This window comes from Danio rerio, chromosome 11 (genome assembly GCF_049306965.1).
Source record: "Danio rerio strain Tuebingen ecotype United States chromosome 11, GRCz12tu, whole genome shotgun sequence".
Lineage (NCBI taxonomy): Eukaryota > Metazoa > Chordata > Actinopteri > Cypriniformes > Danionidae > Danio > Danio rerio.
The window spans coordinates 13,203,251-13,222,004 of record NC_133186.1 but is presented as its reverse complement, the minus strand read 5'-3'; the positions used below and the strand labels follow the sequence as shown (position 1 = coordinate 13,222,004).

General features: G+C 36.7%; 2 protein-coding genes across 3 annotated transcripts; one reads left to right on the top strand and one right to left on the bottom strand.

The window, feature by feature from the left end:
- Positions 1 to 3,826: 3,826 nt before the first annotated feature.
- On the bottom strand, positions 3,827 to 12,266 carry ap1s2 (adaptor related protein complex 1 subunit sigma 2). The gene is made up of 5 exons (NM_205558.1): positions 12,221 to 12,266; positions 11,662 to 11,840; positions 9,179 to 9,287; positions 5,067 to 5,204; positions 3,827 to 4,981 (listed from the first exon to the last, which is right to left on the bottom strand). The coding sequence occupies exons 2-5, from the start codon at positions 11,838 to 11,840 to the stop codon at positions 4,934 to 4,936; spliced, it is 474 nt and encodes a 157-aa protein (NP_991121.1). The 5' UTR covers positions 12,221 to 12,266; the 3' UTR covers positions 3,827 to 4,933.
- Positions 12,267 to 15,242: 2,976 nt separating this feature from the next.
- LOC141375068 (E3 ubiquitin-protein ligase RBBP6-like) lies at positions 15,243 to 17,133 on the top strand. 2 transcript variants are annotated; one of them, XM_073916520.1, is made up of 7 exons: positions 15,243 to 15,548; positions 15,750 to 15,849; positions 15,953 to 16,028; positions 16,264 to 16,352; positions 16,429 to 16,525; positions 16,629 to 16,768; positions 16,864 to 17,133. In XM_073916520.1, the coding sequence occupies exons 1-7, from the start codon at positions 15,389 to 15,391 to the stop codon at positions 17,033 to 17,035; spliced, it is 834 nt and encodes a 277-aa protein (XP_073772621.1). In that variant the 5' UTR covers positions 15,243 to 15,388; the 3' UTR covers positions 17,036 to 17,133. The 2 variants fall into 2 exon arrangements, with proteins under 2 accessions (XP_073772621.1, XP_073772622.1); XM_073916521.1 differs by lacking the exon at positions 16,429 to 16,525.
- Positions 17,134 to 18,754: the final 1,621 nt, after the last annotated feature.

Here is an 18,754-nt window from a genome sequence, read left to right as displayed (position 1 = left end):
GTGTCGCAATCGTCTTTTTGTTCATTTTCAGTGGCTTTTTTTTTTCTTCGAGATTGTCATGTACAATGATGAGTCGAAAGGTTACGACCAGTCATGGGAGAACCGAATTGATCATTAATTAAATGGACGTAATGGCATCAGATGCCCTGTAAGACAACAACAACCCATTGAATGGAGCGTGATGATGCTCTTAACAATGTTACGCTTAGAAACCCTGGGTCCAGCAATTCATGTGGATGTAAATTTGATACCTTGCTAAACATTGTCGGTTTTTAATCTTTTAAAGACATAGTTTAGTGTTGACCTAGGGGGTATTCCAGAAAGCAGGTTATGTGACATACTTGGAGACGTTTAAGGATATCAAGCAGATAATGTCAGATTATCCTAACTAAGATCATTTTTAGGGTAAGTTGCAGTTGCAATTTACGCTCTGACTGCTTCAGAGCAGGTTAAGTTCATCTTAGGTTTAGTTCACCTCTGAGTTGTTGAATGTTTCTTAATGAATTTTAGAAATTTTCAGTACAACCCTATTATTAAATTAATAATTTGTACTGGTATTTATTTATTATAGTTTTTCCATAACACTACTTGAAGGGCTGTTCTTAAGACTGTCATGCAACTTTCATAATCATGACACGGCACGTCATGAATGTAAATGAGATTTTTATTCATGCTTATAACATTTTAAATTCAAATATGACATAAACAAATACATCACAACCTGTTTTTGTCTGTCATGACAGCTTGACATTACCAAGACAACAAAACGTGTCATAAATCTGTCATAAACATGAATGTCATGATGCCATTATAAATGTCATGAATTCTATAGCAGCATTGTTAATCTTTTTCTTTTTTTTTTTTACCTCAGCTTCAGTGAAACAAGCTGAATTTGTCATTACATATTAATTACGCACATACATATTTGACAGAGTAATGACACTTAATGAGACATTTTAGTGACAAATACACTTTGTTCCACCGAAAACGTTATATTCATGACTATTATAATGGCCTAAAGACAATCATGTTTATGACAGATTTATGACAAGTTATGTTGTCTTGGTAATGTTAGGTTGTATTTATGTTAATTTGTCATAACCATAGCATGTAACATAATTACAACTGTCATAAGCAGGCATAAAATCTCATTCACATTAATGACAAGTCATGTCATGATTATAAAGGTCTAATGAACATCCCTTCATGTAAAGTGTTAACCATTTTTTGATTAAATATATTGCTTTTGTAATTTTTTATATAAATATAAATCACCTTTAAACAAATGGTAGACCAGCCATTTTTGGCATGTGTAGTTAGCATCTTGTTCCCAATAAAAAAAAAAAAAACTTTTTTTGAAATGATTTAAGATCAAGGCTTCAAGATAATTCTAATATGGCAGATAAGCCCTAGTAATAACACGCCATTTAAAAGAAGAAGAGGTGTGGCACTTTACTTTTTGACATGTATTTCAATGGGGATTTATGATATTATTCGGTATATGGAAAGTCTTTTGTGTTCAGGGCTAACATACTCAGAGTTGACTGAATTATTCCTAAGACTGCTTTTGGATCTATCATACTTTGTGTAAGCAGGTTTAGGGTTAATCAACCCAGAATTCAACATTATTTATCCATTCATTCATTTTCCTTTGGTTTAGTTCCTTATTTATCCGGGGTCACAACATCAGAATGAACTGTTCCAGCATATGTTTTTAGCAGCAGATGTCCTTCCAGCCACAACTGAGTACTGGGAAACACCCATTCACACACATACTCCTACACTACGGCCAATTTTAGTTTATGCAATTCCCCTATAGCGCATGTCTTTGGACTGTGAGGGAAACCGGAGCGACCTGCAGGAAACGCACACAATCACAACATGCAGTCTTTACAGAGAAATGCCAAGTGGTCCAGCCGGTACTCGAACCAGTGATCTTACTGTGAGGTGACAGTGCTAATCACAAAGCCACCATGTCGTTGGATAATGTGTAAGTAAATTAACTTGCTTTATAGAATACATTCAAGCTCTCCAAATTCTCCAGATTTCAATCCAGTTGAACATCTGTGAGGTTTGCAGGTCAACAAGTTAGATCCAGGTGGTGCAGTGGGTAGCGCAGTTGCCCCACAACAAGATGGTCACTGGTTCAAGCCTCTGCTGAGTCAGTTGGAATTTCTGTGTGGAGTTTACATGTTGTGTTGGTGTGGGTTTCCTCCGGGTGCTCCAGTTTCCCCCACAGTCCAAAGACATACGCTATTGGTGAATTGAATAAGCTACATTTTCCATAGTGTATGTGTGTGAAAGAGAGTGTATGGGTGTTTCCCCGTGATGGCTTGCAGTTGAATGGGCATCTGCCGTGTAAAACATATGCTAGATAAGTTGGCGGTTCATTTCACAGTGGCAACCCCTGATTAATAAAGGTACCAAGCCGAAAAGGAAATGAATGAATGAACAAGTTAGATCCAGAATAAATCCACATTATGATCTACAGAACGATAGGGTGTTCTGCCAATACTTGAAGCCAGATATCACAGGACACCTTCAGGGGTCCTGCAGAGTTCACTCTTCAGCGTATGTGATGTTTCGGCTCATCTGTGTGCGTCAGAGTAAAACATATTTTTGTAAAGAAATAAAAATGTAGGATAGGGACAGGAAAACATTTTAATGTGAGCTCAAATTCATTAAAGGGGCAATTCACTCAAAAACAAAAATAATGTCACCCGTCCAATGTTTCATACCTATTTGAGTTTCTTTTGAAGATAAATTGAAGAATGTTGTAAAACAGCCACTGGCTTCCATAGTATTTTGTGTTCCTACCATTGATTCAGATCAATTCATCTTTATTTTTATAGCGCTTTCACAATGTAGATTGTCAAAGCAGCTTCACAGAAGATTATAGTGATTTGAAACAGTTTCAGTTCAGTTCAGTGTGGTTTAGTATTCACTGCTGAGAGTCCAAACACTGAAAAGCAAATCTATCGATGCGCAGTTCTACAAATCCCAAACTATGCAAGCCAGAGGCAACAGCGGTGAGAAAAAAAAACTACCAATTGGTGAAAGTGAAGAATAAAAATGCGCATTTCTGATATGGGCATAAAAAAATATAAATGCGCTGATAAATAGCACCATGGTGCTCACGGCAATTTTGATTCTTGGCTCGAGGTCCTTTGCTCCCAATACTTTCCTGTCTGTAACCTCCACTATCCTACCCACATTTAAAAATAAATCCTAAAAGAATAATTTAAAAGAAAAAATGTGTATAAACTACAATGAAAACACTTTTACCAAACAAATTACAGTATGAGCATTAAAAAAGTCATGTGGTTTTCTTATGAGACAATCAGGTGACAAACCAGCAGACTGAGCACATTGTAAAACATCTGACAGTGTCTCACACCATCAAACACCGCTACGCACTCATTCCGTGTCGACATACTGTCTCCTGAGGCACAAGTCAGTTATTAAATAAAGAAAAGATTCACGCAGCTGCAAAATCAATTTAGTTTACTTTTGATATTTGGCCAGTTAATTAGGAAGTGACGATTTTGTTCTGTTTGACTCGTTGGATGGAAACACTATTCTCTAGGTTATTTTGCACATCTTTCTTGCGATATTTCAGTTTTGTGCACACATTTAATTCGCATTGTTAGATGGAAACAAAGCTAATGACTGCCACCCCTTATCTTGTTTATTTTTTACAGAAATAAAATCAATAAAAGTTTAGAACTACTTCATTATATCTTTGAGTGAACTATCCCTTTAAGATGCATTTACAAAACAGTGACGTTTCATTTCATGCTGAAGCAAAGAATAACTAGTCTGCATATTTAATTATATTCTTTATTAGTAAGATATTGCCAAAGATTTGGACAACATGCTGCAATCATCTGACTTTTATTCTTGTTTATATAGAGCTTCAAAAGACACGTGTCCTCAACAGGACGTCAGAGAATCAAAGTCAAACAAAATAAAGATGAATTTAAGGGAAAAAGGCATGAAGATGGTGGAGAAGATTCTTTGGCATTGAAAATAAAACAGTGGTTCAAAGGGCATAGATCACCCCAGAAATGAAAATTTATTCAGTTTATCCATCCTCAAGTGCTTCCAAACCTTTATGAGTTTCTTTAATCTGTTGAACACAAATAGAGATATTCTGAAGAATGCTAAAAAGCCTGTAACTATTGACTCTCATAATAGGAGAAACAAATACCAAGTCGAAGGCTTTCTTCAAAATATCTTCATTTGTGTTTAAGAAGAAATTCAAACATGTTTGGAACAAAATGGAGGATAAGAAAATTTTCATTTTTGGGTGAACTATCTCTTTAAAAGGCAAATACCAATTATGTTTACAGGAATAAATTATTACAGTGTTTTTGGTCAAGAATTTACTAATACTGTTGTGTTTACTTGTGCCTTAGTTAATACAATTTATCCCTTAAAAGTCTAAGTGTTCAGCTTACATTATCTATGGTTCCCCTTTGAAGCGAAATAAATGGTTTGGTCCGTAACACTTCAGCAAATCTCAGTATAGAACTGCTGACTTGGAACTACAGAGAGTTGCATAAGTTACAGTGTGAGCTGGAGATGAGTGTTTTAAGGCAGCTGAAGGTGAGAGGTAATGTTTGAAATCAGAGAAGATGGAAAGTTGTGGGGATGCTAATGCTAACGCTAACCTTTGCTACACGCATTCTAATCCAAACAGTCGAACGCTATGGGGAATTTGCATAACTACTGAGATTAATATTTCCATGTGCTCGATTCCCTCAGATGTTTGGCAGTAGAAATACAAGAGTCTATATGGGTAATGCTGGAAGTGTTGATTATGTTAAACACTACTTTAGCCTGCAAGCTAACCTAAAATACAGACTTGGAGAAAATGCCCACAGAAAAAAAGACAGTAAGATGCGTTTGGAGTAGGATGTGCTCTCGACATTTATGTCAGTCCAATCTCCTCCAGAACACTACGTGGTGTCTCGGCTTCCTGTTAAAGATGAGAATCAGATTTTAGTTTATATCTTCACTAAATAAATCCAAGATTCAGAACAAGCAGTGTCTGTGTTTCTCACCTCCTGCAGCATGTCCGCTTGCTCTATGGCCTTTAGAACGTTCTTCTTCGATGTCTCTTGGGCTTCACCGCCCAGTATAAACTCATCCAGAATGTAATAGGCTTTCTCAAAGTTGAAGATAATGTCCAGCTCACACACCTAGTGTTCAAACACAAAAAGCATCACAATGAGCACTCGCAAGAGTTTTTTCAAAGGATCTATTGGTCATTAGCTACTATGTCTAGAATTTGAAGTAATATTGGGTTTACTACTGGATTGTGAGTTCTCCCCATGTTCCAGTGGGTTCTCTCTGGGTGCTCCAGTTTCCGCCACAGTCCAAAGACGTGGCATAGATGAATTGGGTAAAACCTAATTAAGTGGCCATGGTGAATGAATGTGTGTGAATGAGAGTGTATAGACTTCAATGTGGTCATGTCATTGGCTCATGAACATTTCCTGCTTGTTATCAAACTATTTCATAACTGTAGCAAGATTTATTCATAACCTTATGTTAGAACAGCTATCATAACATTATTTATCAATATGTGGCTCTTTTTGGATTCTCTCTAAGCTATAGAAATTAAAAATGTCAATCAGGAAATACATTGGGAACATTGTTTTTGTTTACATCCCTTAAAATGGTCTATAGGTGTTTCCCAGCACTGGGTTGTGGCTGGCAGGGCACTCACTGCATAAAACATATGCCAAAGTAATTAGTAGTTCATTCTGCTGTGGTGACCCCTGATTAATCAAGACTAATCTGATAGTGAGTGATTCACATGGGGCATCAGCGTCAATGCTTCCCATTCACTTTGAATGGGTGACGTCAAACATTGCCGAACTGAATTATGGATTTGCGCTCGCTGCAGAGGTTGGGAATTTCTCAACTTTAAGCGCTTTGGAAGCGTCAGCCAATCATGGGTGCGTTTCCCAAACAACGGCATAACTTGTAGCTTAACTATCATAGTATGATGCATAGAACGATGCAGGGACGAGTGTTTCCCAAAACCGTAGTTTCTCTGTCACAGATCTATCGTTTGACCCATGTTAAGTTATACTGCAAAACGCCCATAACGATGCTTTAAACGGGGTAGAGTAACTACTAAGAAAAACCCCATAACTTTGTGCAAAAAATTGTTTTAAATGCATACACTATTTTTAAAAATTCCATTAGTTTTTGTAAAAACATGCACTTTTTCCCCATATTTCATATTAATTGAAATATATGTAAATGACACATATAGGACTTATACATGTTTCCTTTACAGATATTATTGAGAATATTCCATATAAAATCACTTAGCTAACTCATATTCTAATCTCATATAGAAATCATATAAATCGTTAATGGTTGTAAGCCTAATTTACAGTAGCCTATTTATTAAGAAATAAAAAATCCTACTTAATAATAATAATAATATTAATTTCCCCAATTTCAGTTAAACAGAGAGATTTTTTCAACACATTTCTAAACATAATAGTTTTAACAACTCATCTCTAATAACTGATTTATTTTATCTTTGTCATGATGACAGTAAATAATATTTTACTAGATATTTTTTCAAGACACTTTCAAGACAGCTTAAATGGGCTAATATATTAGTCCTTAAAATGGTGTTTAAAAAATTCAAAACTGCTTTTTTTTTTAGCCAAAATAAAACAAAATATGACTTTCTCCAAAAGAAAAAACATTATCAGACATACTGTGAAAAATTCCTTGCTCTGTTTAAAATCATTAGGAAAATATTCAAAGGGGGCTAATAATTCTGACTTTATATGTATGTATGTATGTATGTATGTATGTATATTGTTTCACAAGCTTTGGAGACGTAACAGCCTAAATTCCACTTTTAAATAAAAGGGCACCTATAGCTTTCATAATTAGCCACAGCTGAGTTTGAAATGGCATAAATGTTTTTAAAGTGCTTTACGAAGGGAGCGCAATTGTAAACATGAAGATTGCTAAAAACTGAACTGTAAAAATACTTTGAAAGCATATTACACTTAAAAGAGATGACTTTATTGTACTTTTTTTAATCATTGCAAGATTAATTTATAGAATGTTCTAAATTAATAGGGCCTAGGGGTTATAACAGGGAATAGAACACAAGCAGAAACTATGCTTCTAATTACAGCTCTAGAGGTGTAGTTGCAAGCATACAAGTTTGCCACGCAGTTTGCGAATGTTCATTGGAGCAATGGATTTGGGAAACGGCAAATGTCTGTAGCGATGGAACTTGCAGCCTTAGCTAGCTAACGATGGTTTTCGGAAATGCACCCTAGATCGATTTATGCAAATAAGACGATTGCATCTGCCCCAACTTCCGACAGGCCCTCCATCAAGCGTTGACGCTGATGCCTCTTAAGAATCTACCGTGAGTGAGTTGGGAGAATAATCATCTACATGCTTGAGCATCACTTGCAGTATTTCAGAGGGGTCAGTACTCGATCCAAATTTATTTTTACTTTTTATAATTTATATTAGTAATATGTCAAAAATAGTAATGTTATTTTAATTGCAGATGACAAATATTGTTCTGTTCTTGGGGAAATTTAAAAGTTATCAGAGACTATTAATTTTGAAATAAGCAAACTAAAAAAAGTGGTTTGATAGAATTATCATTCGTTCAATAATTTTTTTTTCTGGGAAACACCCATACATACATACATGCCCTTATACGATCCTGCCAATTTAGTTCATCCAATTCCCATTTACCACGTCTTTGGACTTTGGGGGAAACCGGAATACCCGGAGGATACCCACGCGAACACGATGAGAACTTGCAAACTCCACACAGAAATGCCAACGGGCCCAGCTGGGACTTAAACCAGCAACCTTCTGGCTGTGAGTCTACAGTGATAACCACTGAGCCACCTCGCCACCAAAATAAATTATCATTATATGTAATAAAACAAAATGTATGGTGTTTAGCAAAAATTTTAAGAGTATTCTAGTTCATATACAAAAGAAATGGTATAGATATCGAAAGAGTTTGATGGCGATTCTATGGATGTAAAAAGAATAAAGAAAAATACATTTGTGGGGTGATAATAAATAATAAATTAAGTTGAAAATCTCACATAAATCCCGTACATAATAAACTAAAGTGTCTCTGTTTTGAATAAAGGAACCACAAATCACTCCACATAATTTATAGTGCAATAATATTAGCAGATTTCAATTATTGCTCAGAGGTTTAGGGCAACATATATAAATGTAGATTATCATCATTATCGATGCTGAAAAAAAGAGCAATACAGATTTATAAAATTGGCTATGGAGATTTCTTTAATCAAAGATAATAAAATATATTTATTAGTTTCATTTTCAAACAGCAGAAATAAAGTATAAAAGCAAAGAATAATTTGCTTCCTGTTAATATTCAAAATGGTTTATTAATGAGGAGGAAAGGAGTGATTTTAGGAGAGAGTGTAAACATCATCTTTTCATTTTTGTATTTCTGTGTGGAGTGAATCTGTGGAACAGACTAGAGCACAAGCAATGACCGAGTTTGACTTTGTTCAAAAAGCAATATAAACATATGGTTTTCAGAACGGATATGGAAAAAGAACAGATTTGACTGGCGTTTCTACAATAACAGTTGATATACATGTGTGAAAGAGTGTATAAGATAAGAATGAGATGACAATGATGGAGTTATTTGAGGATTATTGTTGTGATTATGGCTTAATGTAGATTAGTATGAGTCGGACTAAATTCCTAGATATTCCAAGAATTCCTATTCGGACATGAAAAGGTTAAAATTGTTTTGTGTTGTGTTGTATTGTGTTGTATTGTAATATTTAGCTTTTTTACTAATACTATTGTAAGAATTTATTTTCACATCTTTGAAATGATGTCTAAGTCTATGTTATTCAAAACACATTGAAGTTATTTAGAACAGATTGCCTAGCTCAAATTTCCTTCTGTTCATCAAACAAGGCTAATATCTGGCTTCAGAAAGTTTGGAATATAGCCATATGGATGGTTTTATTTAAAGCCCTTATGGTTTTGGAGTTTGAAACAAAACAAGGATGAATAAATGATGTGATTTTAGGGTGAACTGCTCATTTAACATCTGATAAACACCAGCTGCTCGAGTCTGAATAGCAAATATTAGCAAAAAACTCACACTGCCAAAATACTTGTCCAGCAGCTCCACGTATCGGTGGATGATCTCCAGAGTTATCAACTCATTTTCCTGGTCCTCCACAGCACAGCAAAAGTACAGGCTGGCATATCTGAAATGTGAAATAAAGCTTAACTTACTGTACAACGAAATCAAAAAGCCTTTTTTCTGTTCCTCTTTTAATCTGACCGCAGTGCAAATCTGTCACTTACACACCATCAGAAAGAAGATAGTGTTGTTCTGAAAAGATATTCTTTTCCACTTTCTTGATAACATTTAAATAACGTTACAATGTGGCTGTTGCTTTCTTATACACTGTAATCCAATTAGTATTGGGCAATCCAATAAACAAAGTTAGGAGTTGACAGTAAAAATTTTACTTTTACTTTTTTCAACTCAACCATTCTCAGGCTTTACATGAAATTACACTTTCCACATATAAACTTCAGAATAGTCAGGATTTAAGAGTCAAATATCTAATTTATTTGCTCCAAAATAATGTAGAAATCATTACAGACAGATCTACATTGAGATTTAATGTCTAGATTGCTTATAATGCTGTAAATGCTTTGGAATGACTTAACAATGTTGTTATATTTAAGCAATTCCATGCAATTGTCAACCTTGCCATGACAAAATGTAAGTTTTCACCAAAATACTGAAACCATTTGTTGTTTTTTGTGTGTGTAAGCAAGTATTTTACAGCTTTTTCGAAATACTCAAAACTTTCTCTGTCCATGTTTTTAAACAATTTTATTTGATTTACCAAAGTCACAGTAATGACGATTTCACATTGGTCACATCCATAATAGAAAGGATCTCACATCCATAACAAAGCTTTTACCGCATAAATGCAAAAATATTCAATAAAATAAAATCAATCATGTTTGTTCTATAGAGAGCCAACTCTTATCCTTTTGAATAGCATTATTGTTTTTGGGTTGTGCAGTTTAATTCACAGAATTTCTAAAAAACATGTTGTAAACTGCAAACTTGCATACCAGGCCCGTAGCCAGGGGGGGTTCGGTGGTTCGAAAGACCCACCCCTCAATAACAAAGGTCCAAAATTTGTTCCATACATGAGCTCATGTGTCTTATTTTGACTGCTATGCCATCATAAATAGTGAAATTAATCCATTAAAAAAGGCTTTAAGACCAAGCAAAATGCTATGTTCAAATTAATTTGAAAAACTAATATGGCTATTTTTGTTATCCTTGAATTTTCAATCAAATCAAATGTACTTTTTTTTACAGGAGAGGCTAGAAAAATTGTGAAGCTTTTATTATTATTATGTTTTAATTTTTTAATATTCAAATAGCCAAATTCTGACTGAAGATAGTTGAATGTTCTGGCCATTTTGTTGGCTAAGGCAGTTTTTTAATTTAAAACTTAAGCAGATTCCTATTTTTTTTCTCTAATGATTTATGATGTAATAAATTTGTATTTTAAAATAAGTATTTATTCATTTTCTTTATTCTAAATCTTTAGGAAATATTTTGGTACATTAAATGTTTCGTTATGATGATGATCTAATAGGCAAATCCAGCTAAAAATAGTGCTTTAATTGTCACTAAAATACAGTTTTTAAATCTCATACATTGTAAATGGGTTGAGTAACTGCAAAGAAGGTCCACATTTTGAGAAAAAGAACCACTCCTTATAACAGGCTGGAATACTTTTTTGGTCACATCTATAACGCATGCTTATTTTCCTCATTTAAAGGAACAAAACATGTTTACAGAAAATTTTTTTCTGATTTGTATTTTCTGATAGATTAACTCTAGTTAGTGGTTCTGGAAAATATAAACGGATAATGTAACATACTTTCTATGTAAATTTATGTTTTGAGTTTTTTTTACTGCAAATGTTACATCCATAATGCTGGAATTGATCATTTATAGTCATATTGTATATTTTTTAAATCACAACAATTCCATTTACAATTGTGCCTTTTTTTACTTTCTGCAATCTTCAAATACGTTTACAAATCTAAGGTTTGTAATGGTTGTGATTCTCCTCATTGCTGGTTGGGTTGGTAGATGTTTTTTAATTAAATCAAATTCAATGTATTTTAAACTATCGTTACAAAGTAAAGTAAATATAATAATCATACACAGTAAATATGTATTTACTTACGTTAACTAATTATATGTCAACATCACATTCTTGTCATTTGAATTGCTGAATACAGTTGAGAGAAGGTCAGACTCCCTAAGTTGGGGCGGACCATGTTTACCGCTTCAAAGGGGTCCTACTTACATTTAAGGTGTTAAAAACTTGCCCCTTGTCTTGCAAAGACAACTTCATCTCATTTAATAGTTTATCAAATATAAATAGTATATATCACAACACAAAAACAGCGTAACGTCAGTGCCTGTAATGCGTTTGAAATAATCAGTGAACACCCAAGTCTACCGAATTCATGGAAAATGCCAAATACAATGTATCTGTAGTTTCCTCCATGCGATGCAGGTCGTTTGCCAACCTTTTATAGACGATCTTCAAATCCCTCCATTCCAGGAAGCTGCACATTTTAGGTTTGCGTGCCAGCACCATCTGAATGACCTCACGGGAGATTTTCTTCTTCTGTGTGTCAGACAACGGCACGTACCATTTCTGAAGCCGCAGCTTTCCCTGCCTGCTAAAAAGCAGCATGAACTGCATCTGAAAACAAGAAAACAAACAAAAAGAGAGTCTTAAACCGTGTTTGTACGCTGTATCACCGTAAATGCCCAGTCAAGTCAAGTCCAAATAGTACTTAGCATTTCCCACCTATTCATACAGGAAACATTTATCATGTCACCTATTTCAAAAAGTAATTTCACATTTGACATGAACCAAGCGACGCACTGTCGTGTTGCGTGAATTACTTCTGTTTGTCGTGACAAAGAAGGAAGAATCGCGTTAGCATGAAGGCTGCGGCCGCTGTAAATGTTACATATTTCAACTACACACACACATTAAAAAGCCATGTGTGTTTGCTCAAGCAAGTCCGAAACATCTGTAATCGTCCATCAATGCAAGAGATAAAATGTTGCTTTTACCTTCAAGTTTATTTTACACTCGTTCCCGTGAGCAGCATGAGCTTTGTGGCTGATGGCAGTAAACGCAGATGTGAGGAGTCCCGTTACATGGACGCATCATCGCCCTTTTGCTAGATAGCTGGAATCGCGTCTTCTCATTGGCTCACAGACTCACCGATGACACTCTGTATTGGTCCACACCCGAACAGGATGGGTGAAGCTTTGAGACGGAGGTTTTTTATGCAGTGATATTGATCATGAAAATGAATCTGTGGGGAGAAAAAAGAAACACACACACACGCACACGCACACACAGTAAATAATTGGACACATTTATATGATCTTAATTTTAAAATAGTATTTTTATTTCTGTTTAAAAATTACAGAAACTTATTAAATGCAATTTTTGGCATACATTTACCCAAAAAAAAACTATTGGACACTCCAATCATCTATTACCCAGACTTATGTCTTTTTTTATCAAATTTTATCCAACCAGATCCTATGGAAGGTCGTTGGGGCCAAAACATATGCAGCAAACGCGTTAACGTTGGTACGTTTTAACACGTTTTTTTTCAACTAGTCATATTTTTAAAGCCATCCTTTAATAAGTTCTCCAACCTGATCATTTTAATTGTATAATGTAATTTAACTTGAATCACAATAAATGTTTTGCAGTCAATGATCTGTAGCAGATATTTTGTGTTATGAAAGGCATGTTATGCAGGAATGTTATGTTTGATGGCCTGGGACATTATAATGCTTGTCATCCAGCTGCGGAGATTTCTTTGAAAAATGAGATAGTTTAAAAAAAAACAACGCGTACCAACGTGTTAACGTGTAAATTACTATAACGTGTTTGTTGCAGGCGTTTGGGCCCCAATGAACTTCCATAAGATCCAAACACAGGGATCCATCTGGGATGTTGAGGGAGGCTTGATATATGGCTTTATTATTCATCCACTAGAGATCGCTGTGATGATCAGATTCTCCTCAACTTTTCAAGCGTCGACTGAAGCATCAGCAAATCAGATCACTGTATGCAAATACACCAGCTCAGACAGAACCGATTGCAGACTTATTTCATTGGCTGATATTGCTATGATGATCGCGTGAGCCCTTAACTTCAAACACGCCCTCTGTCAAGCTTTACATTCTTGAATGGCCTGATATGATACATAATAATAATAATAACTCTAGGGGATTTAAAATGTTAAGTGAAACCTGAACACATCCATCCATGTCCGAACAGCCTAATTATGTGTTGTGTCACTAAATGAAGTGCTTATACTCAACAAAATATTTATTAAAAGTAAAAACTCCAAGTATAAGAGTGGTTTTATACTATTACCCATGGATGTTGAAAACAGTCCGATTTTGGCCTCCATGCGGTCATGAAATGGAGTCACTGAATTCCTACTGAAATTTCATATCTTCCAGAGAGAGGCGGTATCGTACCATAACCGTGTTGACAATCTGTAATTTGTGTCTTTGATGTTAACAAACAAACGCGAAGCCCCACAACTATTGAAAATATATTTAAAAAAATAATTTAAAGTGACCTGCACAAAAATAAATGACCTATTTATAATTAATTATTAATGTATTTTAGTAAATTATATTATCTATTGATTACTGTTTAAACATGTCACAGTAGTAAAATACAAACGCTAAAGTTTGTTTCTCCCTGCTTTACTCAGGCTGCACTGCAGTGTCTATTCTCAGATGCAATCCCACCACTGATCAGCTCGGGGGCTTTGACCTGCTCCTTCTCTGACTTGAACCGGTTCACCCCTCCTGACACGACCTAGGGGTCCCGAGCTCCCCCAGGAGCACCATATCGATACCTAACTTAGTGTGGACGCCTGATCGACATAGTCCACTGCAGTCCAGAAGCCCTGAGCTCAAGCAATCTGCAGCCTCATGCCCCATTCACACGGGGCTTCAGCATGAACGCTTGACTGAAGGCGTGTCTGAAGTTGGGGCTGAAGCGATCGTCATAGAAGCGTCAGGGGGAGCTTGGGACCACCAGGTCGTGTAATGAGGGGTGAACCGGCCCAGGTCGGAAACGAAGCAGGTCAAATCCCCCGTGCTGATCAGTAGTGGGATCACACCTGAGAATAGACACTGCAGTGCAGCCTGAGCGACACAGAGAGACGCAGACTTTTCTCCCAGGAGCACTTACACATACAAAATAAAGAGAAGAAATACTAATTAATCTCTTTCCCTAATTTTTTATTGTTCTGACCATTCTAGATTTATAGGGTCATCATAATTGCATTATAACAGGCTTCATTAGGCAGTAAATCTTTTGGACTCTTAAAATGTTCTTTTGATTATCAGAGACAATAAATATCACACACTTCTGATCACTTCTACATTCACTGTAATCCACTGCCACAATTACACACACACACACACACACACACACACACACACACACACACACACACACACACACACACACACACACACACACACACAGACACATTGCTGTATAATAAAGCTTTGAACTAAACTTTGGATTTGGATGAGGCAACTTTAATATTTTATTGATTTTAACACATAATGAAGATCAAAGGCAATCATGAAGTGATTTACATTATAAACGCAGCAGGAAATGATGAGATTAGAGAGTTTTAAATCATTTTTAACACACGGAAATAAACTTTTGTAGAAAATAAATTTGAAGGTGCCTTTAAAAAGTGTTAAATTACTTTAAAAACGAAAAAACAAATCGCCAATAGGTGGCAGCAAGAGACCGCTTTAATCGAGTGAAGCTTTGAGTGATTCATTCAGCCACGAATTACTGATTCATTGACTCGTCCGACTCTTTACAAAGGCCAGAATCATTCGTGTACGGAAACGCTGCTGTATTTTATTCAGAGATGTCCAACTGTTCTGCTGTTTATTTAATTATTATCATAGTAATGATTTCACTATTATTTATGAGAAAATAACGCGGAAGTTTTTCAGCGCCTCGTCACGTGATTATCAGCATCCATGGCAACGGTTCTTTTTGTGTTGTTTTGAACTTCGCTCTGTCATTGGCATCTGATCTCGGCGTCCTTCGTGGCAACTGATTCCCAGATTATTGATATTATTGATTGTTGGATACATCGATTGATCCTCTGCTGCTCCCTTCATTCAGGTTTGAATCTTGTTATCACACTGTAGTTTGTATTCAGTATGTCTTGTGTTCATTACAGGTTTCAGAGTCGGCTCACCTACGACTCGCTCCAGTTTGAGGGCCTCAACATCACTGTGGGAGAGCTGAAGCGGCAGATCATGAGGCGCGAGAGGCTGAAGTTCTGCCAGCTGAAGATCAGCAAAGCCCAAACTGATGAAGGTGAGATGAGGAAAAGCCACTTAAACTATACTACACTAACATTAGATGTGTTATCAGACAGACTTGTAGAAGCTGACATGTGTTATCATGACTCTGATGGTGACATATAGTGATGTTCTGAGTGTTTTAAAATGCTAATGGCGCTCAAAGTATACCATGGTAAATGATTATTGCTATATTCAAACTTTATTTTGCTGTCAGAATACACAGATGATGATGCTCTCATCCCCAAAAACACGTCGGTCATCATCAGACGGGTCCCTGCGGCTGGACTGAAGTCCTCCAACAGAAGATTTGTTGGGTAAGTCATGTGAAATAAGCGCAACCATCCTCTGATAGATGTTATATCAAGAGTTTGAGTCTGTCTGTGGTGTTTTAGTCACACAAGCTCCTTTCTTTTGCAGACATCAAGCTGGATTATCAGCCAAATCTTCTCAAACAGGTGATTCTTCACTCCTCTCACTGGAGCAGCTGTTGAAGGTATTGAACAAATGATTAATTCACCCCACTGTGCTGCTCTGTATTGAACTGCAGTGTTTGCATTTGAGGTGTCATAATGACATGTAGTGCAGAATATCAATACGCAGTGTTTAGCAAACAACAATACACACAAACACACACACACAAACACACAGCTTCTTAGGGAGATTTGAGGGTGTTTATTTAGAGCAAATCAGTGAAATAAAATTCTAATGTGCAAATGCCTGTGAAACAGACTGAGAATCTAGCTGAGGCAAAGGCATCAGAGGAGGACAAGCTAAAAGCGGTGATGTACCAGTCCAGTCTGTGCTACTACTCCAGCAGGTGAGCGTTCAGACACTGACAGGTTTGGTTTGTGAGAAATGTTAGAGCTGATTCTCATGGTTCTGATGTTCATCAGTGAGGCCATGACACTGCTTGGGCTTCTTCCACCCAACTATGTCTGCTTTCACTGTGGGATCCCAGGACACCACATTAGGCACTGCCCCTCTAAAGGGGTAACTGGGTTTTCTAAGCTTATGGTTGCTGTGAACTTGAGCTCTTGTCTCCATCAGTCAGATTGTTTGCTCTGTCGTTTGACTGTCACTCATGAATTCACAGGGCAGCAGCTCTGCTCCGCACAAGCGCATCAGGAGGAGCACAGGAATTCCCAGCAGCTTCCTGTTGGAGGTGGACGACCCAAACCGAAAGGGAGTCATGATGGACGGCAGCGGCAAATACGTCATTCCCATCATAGACGCGTGAGTAAACTGTACTTGGCATTGCAGCATGTTCTATTGTTTGTGAAAATCTCACATTATGTCTGCTTGTGTGTGTTTGCACTCGATCTGTTCAGTGAGGCCTATGCTGCTGAGAAGAAAAAGAGGCCTTCCTTCTGCCAGACCAAGCCGCTGCCCTCCTCTACCTCAGCTGGTACAGCATCTTCAGTCCAGGACGCCAGAGGGAAACGTTCCCGCTCCCCATCTCCACCAGAGACGCACAACGACCAGAAGAGACCACGGCACTGAGAGACCTTCACCCAAGAGACCTGGAGCCGACGTGAGCACAGTGTATATATTGTACATAGTTTATGAATAAAACTGAATAAAGATTATAGCAGCATAAACTGTGGACTGGTTGACCTTCACACAATACAGAAACACAAAAGAAAATGATCAACACATTAAGATAGAAATGATGAACAAACATGCTGCGGGAGAACCAGTGTGCTGTCCTGCTCACAATCTAAAACTTTTAGTTAAAGTTTATTTCAGAGGTGCTTCAGGGAAACTTTTTCTTATGAAAGGCCAAAAACTAAACTCGTCTGAGGGTGGTGGGCTGGAGGTAAATCTACCAAACTGTAAAATTGTCAATGTAATTTCCTAATTTATTATTATTATTCATTATATAATTTACATGATTCACTGAATACTGTAATTTACAACATTTCAAATTCTTTAATTGTATTAATAATTATACATTTTATAATGAATGAAAGTCTTACAATAAAACATGAACAATCCCATCTATAACACTAAAAATACACTTTGCCTTCGCTTACTGATGTCTTCTGTAATGTCTGCTCTCCTTCAAGTGACTATTATTTAATTTGATTCATTCACAACATTTCATTGAAACGTTTAATTTCAGTTTGTTTATTTTTGTATCTCAACAGTTAAAAAACAAAGTTATGTTGTATTAGAAATGACAATCTCTGTTAAAGACTTTTCCCCCAAAACTCCCCATCATTCTCCCTCTCTTCTCAGATGGGATGGAGGGCCAAATCAAAGGTTACCGTGGATCCACTTTGGCCCACGGGCCCTAGTTTGGGCATCTCTGGTTTACACCGATGACATGCTCATCTAATCAATCCTGGCCAAACAAAATGTTGCAGCTCATCAGGGGCCTCATGTATCAACGCTGCGTACGCACAAAAACTTTGCGTACGCCAGGTTTCACGCTCAGAATCGCTCACGTTTGGATTTACTAACAATGAACTGAACGTGGGAATGTGCGCACCTTCACGGCAGCTTTCTGGCAGGCGTACGCACATTTTTTGTGCGTGTCTGTTTTATTTCCATTGGCGACTCCTAGAGGCAGTTGTGTTAAATTCCTCTCTACAAAGTGTCTGAGCCTTGCAATGGCAGCTGTATGAGACGGGTTCAGCAGGTATATAAGGTTTCCATACCATACATTTGACCAGCTAAACATTTAAGCACAATTTGCAGCAGTCGCCTGTTTTCCCAATGTAATCTGAGCGATCTACCGCACGCACATTGCTATAAAGACACTATCTGAACTGAAGATGAATTTGCATGTGTGAATCAGAAACATTTCCATTCAATAAATGTGCAAATAAAATATGATGCTTATTGATATGAACTTATTGATGATTCCTACTTGTCTTTCTCGTGATAAATAGTTGGCAAAATCTGATATGTAGCGGGGGAAAAAACAAGAAAGAGTTCATCAGAAGCTGGATTCGAGCCGAGTTCATGCTCGAACGTATCAATTCATGATCACATGAGTCTTACGAGCGCGCCACTGAGACTGTTCAGCATACTTCAACAGTTTACAGATATAAACCACACTATTTCTTTTTTTTTTTTTAATGCACTCAGTGCGATATGTTCAGACCCGACTGTGTTAACCGCATCAGCTAAACTCTTCCACTCTATTTTTTTCTTTTGTTGTTAATTCCGGAGAACAAACTTGCAAATAACACCGCTTTTCTCCGGTCTACCTCC

Excerpts from the sequence above, each read along its gene's own strand:
- ap1s2 (NM_205558.1), bottom strand. The coding sequence starts at position 11,840 with ATGCAGTTCATGCTGCTTTTTAGCAGGCAGGGAAAGCTGCGGCTTCAG. Across the intron at positions 9,288-11,661 it reads TTGAAGATCGTCTATAAAAG|ATATGCCAGCCTGTACTTTT; the intron begins GTTGGCAAACGA and ends TTCACATTTCAG. Across the intron at positions 5,205-9,178 it reads TGGACAAGTATTTTGGCAGT|GTGTGTGAGCTGGACATTAT; the intron begins GTGAGTTTTTTG and ends TTTGAACACTAG.
- LOC141375068 (XM_073916520.1), top strand. The coding sequence starts at position 15,389 with ATGTCTTGTGTTCATTACAGGTTTCAGAGTCGGCTCACCTACGACTCG. Across the intron at positions 16,353-16,428 it reads CTGTGCTACTACTCCAGCAG|TGAGGCCATGACACTGCTTG; the intron begins GTGAGCGTTCAG and ends GATGTTCATCAG. Across the intron at positions 16,769-16,863 it reads GTCATTCCCATCATAGACGC|TGAGGCCTATGCTGCTGAGA; the intron begins GTGAGTAAACTG and ends CGATCTGTTCAG.